Source organism: Mesoplodon densirostris, chromosome 1, assembly GCF_025265405.1.
Source record: "Mesoplodon densirostris isolate mMesDen1 chromosome 1, mMesDen1 primary haplotype, whole genome shotgun sequence".
Lineage (NCBI taxonomy): Eukaryota > Metazoa > Chordata > Mammalia > Artiodactyla > Ziphiidae > Mesoplodon > Mesoplodon densirostris.
Genome location: NC_082661.1, coordinates 143,317,710 through 143,331,083, shown reverse-complemented (window position 1 = coordinate 143,331,083; position 13,374 = coordinate 143,317,710). Strand labels below are relative to the sequence as shown.

The following is a 13,374-nucleotide window of genomic DNA, read 5'->3' as shown; positions in this document are numbered from 1 at the left end:
TTATATTGATTACATATTAAAATGATATTTGGGGTATACTGAATAAGATATATTGTTAAAATTAATTTCCCTTTTTACTTTTTTTAAATTAATTAATTAATTTTGGCTGCATTGGGTCTTCGTTGCTGCACATGGGCTTTCTCTAGCTGTGGCGAGCAGGGGCTACTCTTTGTTGCGGTGTGCGGGCTTCTCATTGCGGTGGCTTCTCTTGTTGCAGAGCATGGGCTCTAGGCACGCGGGCTCGGTAGTTGTGGCTCGAGGGCTCTAGAGTGCAGGCTCAGTAGTTGTGGCACACGGGCTTAGTTGCTCCGCGGCATGTGGGATCTTCCCGGACCAGGGATCGAACCCATGTCTCCTGCATTGGCAGGCGGATTCTTAATCACTGCGCCACCAGGGAACTCCCCACTTTTTACTTTTTAAACGTGGTTACTAAAAAATTTTTAATTACATAAACTTATAATGACATAAAATTACAGATGTGTCCTATGAGGTTTCCATTTCTATTTCTATTTCCTCCTCTGATTTTCTAAGCCTACTCCCCTCTGGTTCCCTTCCTCCTCTATTTCCTCCTTTTTTCAAAAGCTGAGAATCTCGGGCTTCCCTGGTGGCGCAGTGGTTGAGAGTCCGCCTGCCAATGCAGGGGACACAGGTTCATGCCCTGGTCTGGGAAGATCCCACATGCCATGGAGCGGCTGGGCCCATGAGCCATGGCCGCTGAGCCTGCGCATCCGGAGCCTGAGCATCCGGAGCCTGCACATCCGGAGCCTGTGCTCCGTGACGGGAGAGGCCACAACAGTGAGAGGCCTGCGTACCGCAAAAAAAAAAAAAGAAAAAAGTTGAGAATCTCAACTTTGAGATTTCTCATTTCCCGTAACAGTAAAACCAACTCAACGATGCTACAAGAGTAAACTTAATGAAATGTAAAAATTTTTAATGGTTCCTTGGATTAAGTTCAAACTTCTCCAACAAAGCACACCAGATGCCTGCCCCCTCAGGTCATATGACTCCTACCCACCCACTCTTCAGCTCTGCCCAGTGCACTCTAGCAAGCCAAACTCCTTCTTTCTCCCATACCTCTGTAGGTACCTCTGCCAGGAATATGTTTCCTCTCTTCTTACTAATAATTAAGAAGCAAAGCTTCCAGCCATATCATTTGATTGTTGTTTGGCTCCAAGTCTGGATCAAACAGCTAAAGCCCTACTCTGCAGAGAACTAAAGTTCAGATATAGCTGAAACAAGAGACCCAAGTACTTAGGACTGTCCATTTAGGAACAAGAGTTATAAATAACAGGTATTTCAAAATTCATTTTTCCCTTTAAAATACAAGTTCTGAAGAAGGATTCTAAGGATAGAACTTACCGGAAGTGCAGGATGTTTGGCACTATACATGCATGAGGGACTCTGACAATCTTAGGTATCCCCGTGGTGCCTGATGTATGGAGAACATAGGCCAAGCAATGCTTTAGCCTCACATCCATGTGCTCTTCTGACTTTTCTTCACTGCTGTTCTCAGAATTCACACTCTTTGTCATTTTTTCTTTTTCATATGTCTCTCTTCTTATGCTATTATTTAGCATCAAGCTCACCTCAACATGTTTCCAGTGAAGTCTGAAGAGTACTAGGTCATTATGTTCTAGTGTAAACATATCATAGTTCAATAATGTTTCATAGGAAGATTTGAATTTCTATATTAATGGGGAACAAAGTTTTACAACATTAATATGTTAAAAAGCATTCTCTTTTATATAGTATATATAATATTAAGTATTCATTTACTCATTCAACATAGCTTTTTTTTTTTTTTAAGTACAGCTGACTTTTGAACATGGGTTTGAATTGCACAGGTCCACTTATATCTGAGGTTGGTTGAATCTGCGGATGTGGGTACCAAGGACAACTGTAAAGTTATGGGTGAATTTTCCACTGTGCAGAAGTCAGTGCCCCTAACCCCTGAGTTGTTCAAGGGTCAACTGTACTTGCTATATATCCAAGAATAAAAAGATAAATGAGAAACCTCCAAGAGTAAAGTGAGGTGCTTACTTTCAAACTCATCTTTAAAATAGAGACATAAAAACACACAACTGCAGTGCAATGTGGTGTGATAATGAAATATGCTTTAAATGTGAATGAGGACAGGGGATTTCCCTGGTGGTCCAGTGGTTAAGACTCCATGCTTCCACTGCAGGGGGCACAGGTTCAATCCGTGGTCCTGGAACTAAGATCCCACATACCACGGCACAGCCAAAATCAATCAATCAATCAAAAAAAAAAAAAAACCGGGCCTCCCTGGTGGCGCAGTGGTTGAGAGTCCGCCTGCCGATGCAGGGGATACGGGTTCGTGCCCCGGTCTGGGAGGATCCCATATGCCGCGGAGCGGCTGGGCCCGTGAGCCATGGCCGCTGGGCCTGCGCATCCGGAGCCTGTGCTCCGCAACGGGAGAGGCCACAACAGTGAGAGGCCCGCATACCGCAAAAAGGAAAAAAAAAAAAAAAAAAAAAAAAAAAACCATGAATGAGAACAGAGAAGGCTGAACTTAACTTGCCTGGAAGGTCAGAGATTGATTCTTCATATGTAATATTTGTGTTATAAGTAGCTATTCTCCAAATACAGAGGGGTACTTTAAACAAACAAGTCAATACACAGTATCTGACCTGACAAAGCTGGTGTTATGGAGAACAGTAAACATTCCAATAAGCTGCAGAATTGGGGGAGATGGAGAAGATAAGTAGTGCTGTTGATAGGAGATGAGATGCTAATCCTTAATAACTGTATACTCAACACCAAGGAGTTTAGACCTTAACCTGTGATGGGATCCAACTGAAAGTGGCAGTAGCACAGGCTAGACTTTGCTTGTCAAGGAGAGACTGATATGCAAGACTCTGATAAATGAGAGCCTTTAATGAACCTCTCATAACAATTCAGATATGCTGTATGGGCCTGAATGGTCTGTTGCAGCAGAAGTAGACAGAAAGGGTCTATGAAGAAAGAATCAATAGGACTTGATGACTTTCTGGATAGGGAGTGAGCCTGAGAAGATTGCTGAGTTTCTGGCTCAGTTATTTGGTAGATGGAAATAGATTAATACAGAAGTTTCCTTAGAGTATATCTTTTTAGGTTGATAAGCAGCAGCTTAATGAAGCATAACAAGTTTTCACAATAAAGAAATCAATTTAAATGAGAGGAAAAGATCACAACCCAGGACCAGGAGTTTTCTGTTTGTGTTTGTGTTGTGGTTTTAGGTGTAAGGTGTGGTATATCCTGTAATGTAAAAAAAATTAAGGCCCACATATTCTTAAGACCTAGCTCAAAAACCATCCTCCTCCATTAAAACTGTCCTATCTCTACTGGGCTACGTATACTTTGCTTAGGGCAATATCACACTATGCAGACCTTGGAAGTACTAACCTTTTCTCTCCAACTATATAAGCAACTGATGTGCAAGAATCATATCTTAGGCTGCTTTCACATACCAATGCCCTCCCAAACACCCAGTCTCTAGTGCAGAGTTTCTCAATCTAAACACTACTGACATTCTGGAACAGTTAAATCTTTGTGGGGACTGTCTTATGCATTGTAGGGTTTTTAGCAGCATCCCTGGCCTCTACCCATTAGAAGCCAGTGGCACCCCCTTTCCATCATGACAATAAAAAATATCTCCAGGGCTTCCCTGGTGGCGCAGCGGTTAAGGGTCCGCCTGCCGATGCAGGGGACACGGGTTCGTGCCCCGGTCCGGGAGGATCCCACATGCCGCGGAGCGGCTGGGCCTGTGAGCCATGGCCGCTGAGCCTGCGCGTCCAGAGCCTGTGCTCCACAACGGGAGAGGCCACAACAGTGAGAAGCCCGCGTATCGCCAAAAAAAAAAAAAAAAAAATCTCCAGACATTGGAGAATGTTTCCTGGCAGGTAAAATCATGGCCAGCTGAAAACCACTACTCTAGTGGATCATGGGCATACAGTAGATGCTCAATAAATACACTGATTGCTCCTGTGTTAAGTGAAGGAAGAACACTTACACCATCATCAAAATCATGGAACAGAAAGCAAGGTACTTTCTGTGGGGTTTCCTGCTATGTACTCAACTCCTTCCTATATGCAGTTATGAGGAATAGCTTGATATTGACAATTAATTCTCCCACCCACCCACCTTGTCTATAAAACTTTCACCAAGGTTGTTAAAAAAATGAAGATCACATCCTCATTTTAGTCTTGTTAACTTATTATCAACAAATAACCAATGTGAGGAACAGAAGAGAAAACTGTGGCCAGACACTGATATATGTGTACTTAGAAAATATTTATTAACTAAATTAATACTTTATTGCCTCTTTCTGGAGGCCTTACTCTAATACCCATTATTCTCTAGGAAGGCCTCCATATAATATCTGAAGCTTTTGAATTGTCTTACTGCTATATATTACAGATATAGATGCACACACATATACACAAATAGGTAAAATGCATTTAAGTTACCCCCAATATAAAATGGTTCATATAGGTAATCGGTAATAATAGGCTAAATTGAATATAGTTTCTATAATGTTTTCTCCATGGTAAAACAATATTTTATAAACAAGAAATGAAGAAATAATAATGAAACATGGGGTACCCTGCTTAACATATAATACCAATTCTTGCCCCTAAAGCAGTGTTTCTTGGCTAGATCTCTGGTTGGCAGTCACTTAAAAATAAAAAAATAAAATAAATTTAGTTTTCCAGAAAGGTCTGGGTTAAGTGCCAATCTCTTTTTCAAAATCTAAGCTTGGATACAGTTCTTTAATGTTGCTGACCACTGTAAGTTGCCATAAATACACCAAGATAAAAGTATCAAGTATTATAAAAGTTTCCTACTATAAAAACAACTTTGGAAAGAGAAAGTAAATTCAAAACAATGCACAATACATTATTATGAGGCTAGAAGATATGTCCATGCCATTGAGCAGTGGTTCTCAGTGGAGCATGCGGGGTGGAGGGTGCCTCCAGGAGACATTTGGCAATGTCTGAAGACAATTTTGGTTGTTGCAACTAGGGGGTGCTACTGGCAATTATTAGATGAGGCCATGGGGGTTACTAAACATCCTGTAATGTACAGGACACTCCTCACAACAAACACCCAACCCAAAATGTCAACAGTGCTGAGAAATTTTGCTCAGTTAGTGAATTTAGAAATCAAGACAGGGGATGGGACCCCTTCAATTGAAAAGTAAATGTAACACATAAAAATACAAACAAACAAACAAACAACTTGGATATCCACACTTACATTAATTTGCTGTTTTTCAACAAGGATATACTTTAGATTACATTTTTTCATAAAATGAATTGATAATGCTGGTGGTGAATCTGGATCAATAGGTGCATAAGCAGCAGGGACTTGGAGAATTCTAAAGAAATAAAGTACAGAGTCAGCACAGAATATCTGTTGAAAATAATCTTACTTTAAGATATCAAATTTTTAGTTCTAAAAAATATTACCCTAAAATCCAAGAGGGTAAGTTTATCCCAGGATGGCAGTAGAGACCAATTTCCCGAATTCCTTGAAAGTCACAATGTAACAGCAGAAAATTTGATAATTCTGAAGCAGCATTAACCACAGTCTTGTAGGTGTAATAAACTGGAGGTTGGTTGTTACATTCATCAAAACATACAGCTATTTTATCCGAATAACGGGAGGCAGCCTGATGCACCAATTCCTGAAGAGTCATTTCACTGAAGTTTATCTGAACATCACTGGTAGCAGAGAGTTCTACCTATTTCCAGAAATGTTAGGGAGACAAGGAGTTTTAGGGAGTTTGCTGGGGGGCGGGGAGTAGAGAAAAAATTCTATACAATCACTCCTCACAAAAATAACTACATCAAAGACACACAGTTAAAGAATCTCTGAACTACCAACTGTCTATGGTAACTTTGCTGAGAACGGCGAGGTTGAAATTTTGATACAAGCAACCTAACTCCCTGTCAGAGGTGGAAGAAAATTTGAGAGGGGAATGGTATATACATAGATGAGGATGAAACAAGCATAAATGTAGAATTCTCTCAAAACAGAACACAAAGTAAAAAAGAAATGAATAATAATAATTACCCAAAATAAAACCAAATTTAAAGTACAACATGCTTAATTTTTTCATTTTTCTTCAGTTGTTACAGATTGATTAAAATAAAGTGGTTACAATCCTGTATGGTAACTTTGAAAAGACTAATGCAAATGAAGTCTGCTTTTAGGAACTGAATTTAGGTGAAAGCAAAACCAACCTCTGATAGAAAGAAGAGAAAAAACCCTTACATCCATCCAGTTTTAGTCCTCTATATAAAAACTGTGTTTATTATTATTATAACACAGCAAGCCACTTTTATAATTGTTAAGAAGTAAGCTCTTCATACTCTAGTTTGATATTTATTTATTTGTTTTTTTGTTTGGTTTGTTTGTTTGGCAGCTTGCAGGATCTTAGTTCCCCGACCAGAGATCCAACCCAGGGCCCCAAGAGCGCCAAGTCCTAACCACTGGACCACCAGGAAATTCCCTCTAGTTTGATTTTTAAATTGTCAATAAATTCATTTAAATTTAGACTCTAAATATAGTATTATGACTCAATAAAGTATTGTATCAATACAATGTTCTTTGGGCTTCTCAATGCAGATTCTATAAAAAGAAAATCTGGGGCTTCCCTGGTAGCACAGTGGTTAAGAATCTGCCTGCCAATGCAGGGGACACAGGTTAGAGCCCTGGTCCGGGAAGATCCCACATGCCTCGGAGCAACTAAGCCCGTGCACCACAACTACTGAGCCTGCGTTCTAGAGCCCGCGAGTTACAACTACTGAGCCCGCACGCCACAACTACTGAAGCCCGCATGCCTAGAGCCCATTCTCTGCAACGAGAAGCCACCGCAATGAGAAGCCCGAGCACCACATCGAAGAGTAGCCCCTGCTCACCGAAACTAGAGAAAGCCCGCGCGCAGCAACGAAGACCCAACACAGCCAAAAATAAATAAATAAAATAAATAAATAAATTTTTAAGTTAAAAAAAAGAAAATCTGAAACAGTATTTCATCAAAGAAATTTTACGGATGACTGAACAACAACAAAAAAACTTCACAACTCCTAGTATTTCCTTGAAGGTAAAGGTGATTTTTGTTTTCCTGCTGTGAAATTTATTTTCTGGATTTCAAAGCAAATAAGATTTATCAAACAGTCTATTTTAATTATTCAAGTTTTTTATTTGTTTATACTTATTTGAACTCATTTCCCTACTGATTCATCCATGTCATTTAATCAATATAAATTACAGAAAATAAAACATTTCTAAAGAGAGCAAAATGAACCAATAACTGCTGACACCCATAAGGTTTGGAAATGATATGATTTCTAAACACAAAATTTTTAAATATAAAATAACTTTAGTACTTACAGTCTTTTCTATAAATACTAGCTCTTTCTGTGATGCACAAGATAAATATTTTAAGCTTTCCTCATACACACAAATGACCATTACGTAAATATAAGGAAAGCTTTTCATAACATGCACTAAAATTATGGGAATGAGTCCATTCTGCAAGATGCAGTTAGTGCAGAAGGGGACCTTCTGCTTCCCTCTCCCCAAATGAATAACAAATTGCCTATACTACAGAATGTATTATACTAAAGCATTTTAACAAAAAGTTATAGTCTACATGAAAAAAAAGCATTGTTTTAATGCAAAAACACATCCAGCAGTTAATTTTCCACAGGAGGACAATCTGATTAATACACTATAATCTAAAATCCCTTGACATCAAAGAGACAAGATTATAAAATGGATTAAATTCTTCTTAAAAAAGTCATTTTTATGACAAATTACAAGATTCGCCACACATAGCTATACAATTAAGATGTTTTTAAACTTTTAATTGCCAGTTTCCCAGTGGCTGCTATAGAGAATTAAGGCAAAATCTATTCTTGTTGTCTAAGGTTTTCATTTTCATTAACTGAATCATAAGTACATTCGCTCCAATAGAGAATGCTATAATAACTGGATGCCCAAACATCTCTGGGACCATGTAAGAAGGGGGCGGGGGGGAAGCAAAATCTGATAAACAGATTATATATGTAATGGGATCATTAAGTTTTAAGATATTTGCTACTTCATAGCTGTAGAGGCTGCTACTTTATAGTCATCAGAAGTCTCAGGGGCTCTTCCTAGGTTATTGGCTATTTTAAAGACATAAATAATCTAAAAACTTTATTTTCCCGTATCCACCGGCTTCTTAACTTTCACTAAGCAACTACGTTTAATAACAATGCACTTCATACCTTCCAACACATTTTTTCAACTGCTTTTCGAAACCACGCTAACAAGACAGGGGAGGCTTATTTCCATTCGAAGTAAGGAGCAGAGGGTCTAAGGCAGGGTGAGGGGAGAGCACACGGGTCAAGTTCAGCTTTTGCACCACTCCATCCCTCCAGACACCACTGATTCAACTCCGAGGCCAGGCGGTTGCCCGGAAGCTAAGCAAACCTGTGCGCAGTCAGCCGCAGGTGTCTTCGTACTTCGCTCCCTCACACGTGTCCCCAGTGGATACCACCTCCTGCCGAGACCCACTCAGAAGGCGTAGGGGTGAGGGGGTAGCGGGGAGGTCCGAGCCCATCCGGACCTTCTCCCGACAATCCAACCCCAACACTTCTTCACACACAGCGAATAAACCAACACCTTAAAGCCGGCCCACCGCGCAGCACTCCAAGCTCTCGGCTTCCTAGAAATCTTCCCCGTCGCCTTGCTGACGTCAGCACGAGCGACCCGGGGCAGGCAACGTCCTGCTGCCCCGCCCCTTCCCGGAGCTGCGGAGCCAATGCGAGAGAAGTGTTGGCTGCTTTGCTAGCTGCTCTCATTCAGATCTCTGGTCTGGTCTTGATGGGTTTTGGACAGGGTTTGCAAGGACTTTGAAGTTGACCCGGTTGGAGTCGTACCCTTTCATATTTGCTAAGAAACTTTAATTCCAAGCAGCTGTCTCCTCGTTCACAAAGTGGGGATAAAGATATTACGTAGAGTTAACGTGAAGAGCGATGAAATCATTGTGAAATAAGAGTGACTGGACTTCATGCGTTGGACTTTTTTTTATAATCTGCCCTACACTGTGGGGAACTGTGCAACAATAAAGCCTGCAAACGAAGTCCCTGTCATAAGTAGGCTGACATTTTAATTGGAAGAGATGAATTTAAACGATAACTAAGAATATTTCAACTTTCAACAGGAGCTATAAAGAAAACAGGTCTGAGGAGAGTTACTTAAGCTATACGCTGAATAAAAATCTGTTTTTAAGGGAATTTTAGTTGGAGGCGTTTAAGTTAGTTATCTAAAGTGTCAACAGCAGTAATAGTGATATTTTTTAAAGCTACTGTGCCGGTAGCAGAGAGGAAATTGAAACCGAGTCCTCCCTACTGAGTTTATGATTAATCTCTCCCTCCACAACTGTATTCCCTTTCTTGTCCCCTCTGACCTCAATCCTGTGTTAACTGAACACTAATCAAAGTCAGATGAGTAAGACTGCTGTTGTTGATAACATCGTTAATGTACTAAAATTGCTGTTATAGATATATGCATCATTATTAACATACAAACTCAGGATGTTTCTCCAAGGCAAGATGAGCTCACAGACCTGTATCACCTGGCCAGAATCATAAACTGGAGACAACCTGACTCACAAAACCATGATTAAGAAATGTAAGAAGACTGTGATTAACCCCAGTTTCTTTGTTCTTCCCCTTTAAAACGTCCCTAACTCAAAGACCAAGATGAGGTGGATCTGAGATCTATCTCCCACTTCCTTGCTTGGCACCCTGCAAATAAACCTGTACTTTGCTTCAAACACCTGCTGTCAAAGAGTTTGGCTTTCTGCACCCAGCACGCAGGATCCCTTGCTCAGTTACAAAGTGATCAGGGTTTTGGTTTTGTTTTGGCTAGGGGAAGGACTGAGGAGGCAGCCGGGCATCAATAAACGATACATGAAAAGGCATAGGATGCTTTTGTGTCCTTAGGTGTTGGTGGCAAGAAACTGTAGCAGTAATCCAAGCAAGAGATACCTCCACTTGCCCATGAGACTTTCACCAGGTTGTACTATGGGTCTTTTATTTGGGGAGGGGCCACTCAAAGGTGTCTCTTTGTTTCTATATTTGGGAATGACACCATTATCCACCCAGTGAAACCCTAGATATCCAATCCCACCCAACTTCTTTTTTACCCTCCTGTATGCAATTAGATCCTACTTCCTCTACTCCCCAACCTCTAGACCAATGCCCAGTTGGCTATATCAGAATCACTTGTGGTAATGTTAAACAACACAGATTCCAGATCCCTGGATCTCCATCCCAAGAGGTTCTGAATTCATTTTCTAGTGACGGAGGGGCCTGCAATCTGCATTCCTCCCCTGCCCCCGACCTGCATTCTTTAAATGATAACATCGTCATCTCCACTACTGCTATCTTAGTTCAGGTCTTCTTGGTCAGTGTTTCCCTAAAGCCCTTCCAGTCTTGCTGGGCTACAGTAGACTCTGAACTGCTGCCAGGATAATGTCCGTTTCATTATTGAAAATATCATTTTTCAATTCTGATGTTAATGATAGCTTTTTTTTAGTTTTTTTTCCCCCCTTGCAGTCTCTATTTCTCCTGTTGGTTTTGGATTCTTTCATGTTAGAGGCTTCCATGGGTGTCTGGTAATAATCATTGATTATCTGATCATATTTAAAAGTGGGCATTTAAAAGCTGATGGGAAGCTCTGAATCTGTGGAGCAAGTGTTTTGAAAATCAAGTGAGAGAAAAGGGCTGCAGGGGAGGGAGGAGGGTCTCAGAATTCAGTATAAAACTTTTCACTTAATTCTATTCCAGGTGCCTGATGTTCTCCAACACAATGACCCCCTGTTTTACTCTCTCCCAAACAAAACGGCCTTCAGAGTTAAGCTTAAGGGTGATGGGAGGTAGCATAAGGGTATAACTCATTCCTAAGCGAATTTCCAATCCTTTGAGTTACCATCTTTACCCCTGCTTCCAAAAGCCAGTTTCTCAGTTTTTAAGGGTTCTCTATGATGTAAACAGGATTGCTTATTGGCTTTGCTCACTGCTGGTTTAGTCTAGCTTTTCCAAATCAGCCGAGCCCTTTGCTTTTTTTTAAAAAAAAAAAATGAGTTTATTTATTTATTGGCCACGCCATGCGGCGTGCGGGATCTTAGTTCCCCAACCAGGGATTGAACCCATGCCCCCTGCAGTAGAAGTGCAGAGTCCTAACCACTGGACCGCCCAGGAATTCCCTGAGCCCTTTGCTTTTTTTTTTTTTTTCTTTTTGCGGTATGTGGGCCTCTCACTGTTGTGGCCTCTCCCGTTGCGGAGCACAGGCTCCGGATGCGCAGGCCCAGCGGCCATGGCTCACGGGCCCAGCCGCTCCGCGGCATATGGGATCCTCCCAGACCGGGGCACGAACCCGTATCCCCTGCATCGGCAGGCGGACTCTTAACCACTGCGCCACCAGGGAGGCCCTGCTTTTTTTTTTTTTTTTTTTGGCGGTACGCGGGCCTCTCACTGTTGTGGCCTCTACCGTTGCGGAGCACAGGCTCCGGATGCACAGGCTCAGCGGCCATGGCTCACAGGCCCAGCCGCTCCGCGGCATGTGGGATCTTCCCAGACCGGGGCACGAACCTGTGTCCCCTGCATCGGCAGGCGGACTCTCAACCACCGCACCACCAGGGAAGCCCGAGCCCTTTGCTTTTGCTTTAAAATTTTTGTTTCTGTTATCTCTTTCCCTCTATCCTTAAGAGTTTGTGACTGTAAAAATCCCTTCACTGTCATTTTCAGGGGGCCTAAGAGGGAGCAAATGTAGAAGACTATGTTCATTTTTACCTGGTAATCTAGAGTGATCATTCTAAAACATACACCAGAGCTTAAGAAGCTGCTTAAGAAGCTTCAGTGGCCTCTCATTGCCTGCATGACACTCAGACTCTAGCAAGGTAAACAAGATAGTTCGTTATCTTTCTAGCCTAATCTCTCACAGTTGGCTACTGCTTTCTCACCCCATGCTCCACATTCCCCACACCTGGTACTGTAACATCCAGCTATAATAAGACCCTAGTAAGTCTTCTGAGCCTACCAAACCCTTATCAAGTTTCCACACCTGTGCTTTGGCTGAGTCACAGGCTGAAAAAACCCTTTCCCTCCCCACACCTGCTTGATGAACATTTATTCCTCTTATGAAGACAGTTCTAACATCACCTCCTCAATGCCTTTCTTCAAGCCTTGTATGAGAATTTACCCATCCTCCTCCAACCCCCATCCCATAAACCTAGCATACTGCTGGGAAGAGCAATTTGCCATGGGCCCCCAAGTGTCTCTGCAAATTTTTGCTGGGTACGCAAAGAATGCAAGGTACTGACTGCTCTCTACCCAGGTCATTTTTCAGGGTTGTTCGGGGTGATCAATCTTCAGAGCTGAGGTAATGTCTTCCCCAAGCAGCAAGCTTTCTTCCACTTCCTGTAAAAGGAATGAATCCCCCCAAACTTAGTATTCCTTTCCTGTAACGCAACCCACTGTGTGTGCAGACATCCATCTATGTCTGCCTTAGTTACCCGAGGGGGACTTAGGAGGCATGGAGAATTGACAGACATGAAGCTCCGGCTACTGCTTTTGCCATGAGTAATGAAGTTCTCTTTGACCCAGGAATCTCATGTCCACTACCATGAAACAGTAACAAAGTGGCTTATTAGCTTTTAAATAGGGTACAAGCCTTCCCAAACGGTGACTTACACTTCTCATAGAACCTGTAACAGCTGCAGTATTTCCAAGTCTGCCTTCATTTAATCCCTTCTTGACAGCAGATTCATGTGTTTTGCACCTGTTTCCTGAACTATCTTTTTACTGTTCCCCATCTATTTACTACATCATTCCAATTCCTAACAAGTATCAAATGCCTGCCCCAGTACCTTGCTGATCTTTTGCACATTTATTGGTACATTCTCATTTCACTGCTTCTCTTCAGCTACTTCCCAACTCATCTCTCAGTTGTCAATGTCATTGTTTCTTTTGAAAATAAAAATTATTTCAAAAGTAATTTTGAGGGACTTCCCTGGAGGTCCTGTGGTTAAGCCTCTGTGCTTCTACCGCAAGGGGCACGGATTCGATCTTTGGTCAGGGAAGGTCCCGCATGCCATGCAGCGCAGCCAAAATAAATAAATGTAAAAAATAAATACGCTTAAAAAATTTCTAAATAACAACAACAAAATATTTGAAAACCTTTGACCCTACACCAAGACAAGGTTAGGTCCCTGTCATGTGCTCTGGTAGCACTGTAGCCCACGTCACAGTTGGGACAGCGGTGTGTGATTTACTCTAAGGGAGCTCAGCTGCCCATGGGTTCATTTAGGTT

At 41.8% G+C, this 13,374-nt stretch overlaps 2 protein-coding genes across 5 annotated transcripts in view; one reads left to right on the top strand and one right to left on the bottom strand.

Moving 5' to 3' along the window:
• Positions 1-6,860, top strand: part of CRACD (capping protein inhibiting regulator of actin dynamics) — a 315,539-nt gene extending 308,679 nt beyond the window's left edge. Inside the window, exon 10 of the mRNA XM_060109251.1 lies at positions 6,431-6,860. Coding sequence (XP_059965234.1) covers positions 6,431-6,528 — 98 coding nt within the window. The 3' untranslated portion in view covers positions 6,529-6,860. The remainder of the gene's footprint in view (positions 1-6,430) is intronic.
• AASDH (aminoadipate-semialdehyde dehydrogenase) overlaps positions 1-8,732 on the bottom strand; it is a 36,638-nt gene extending 27,906 nt beyond the window's left edge. The window contains exons 1-5 of one of the 4 annotated variants that reach the window (XM_060109282.1): positions 8,488-8,732; positions 8,283-8,370; positions 5,472-5,746; positions 5,260-5,380; positions 1,360-1,685 (exon numbers count right to left, since the gene is read on the bottom strand). In XM_060109282.1, coding sequence (XP_059965265.1) covers positions 1,360-1,685; positions 5,260-5,380; positions 5,472-5,746; positions 8,283-8,294 — 734 coding nt within the window. In that variant the 5' untranslated portion in view covers positions 8,295-8,370; positions 8,488-8,732. Of the gene's footprint in view, positions 1-1,359; positions 1,686-5,259; positions 5,381-5,471; positions 5,747-8,282 lie in introns of all 4 variants that reach the window. The other 3 variants (XM_060109308.1, XM_060109290.1, XM_060109299.1) reach the window with 3 other exon arrangements.
• Positions 8,733-13,374: the final 4,642 nt, after the last annotated feature.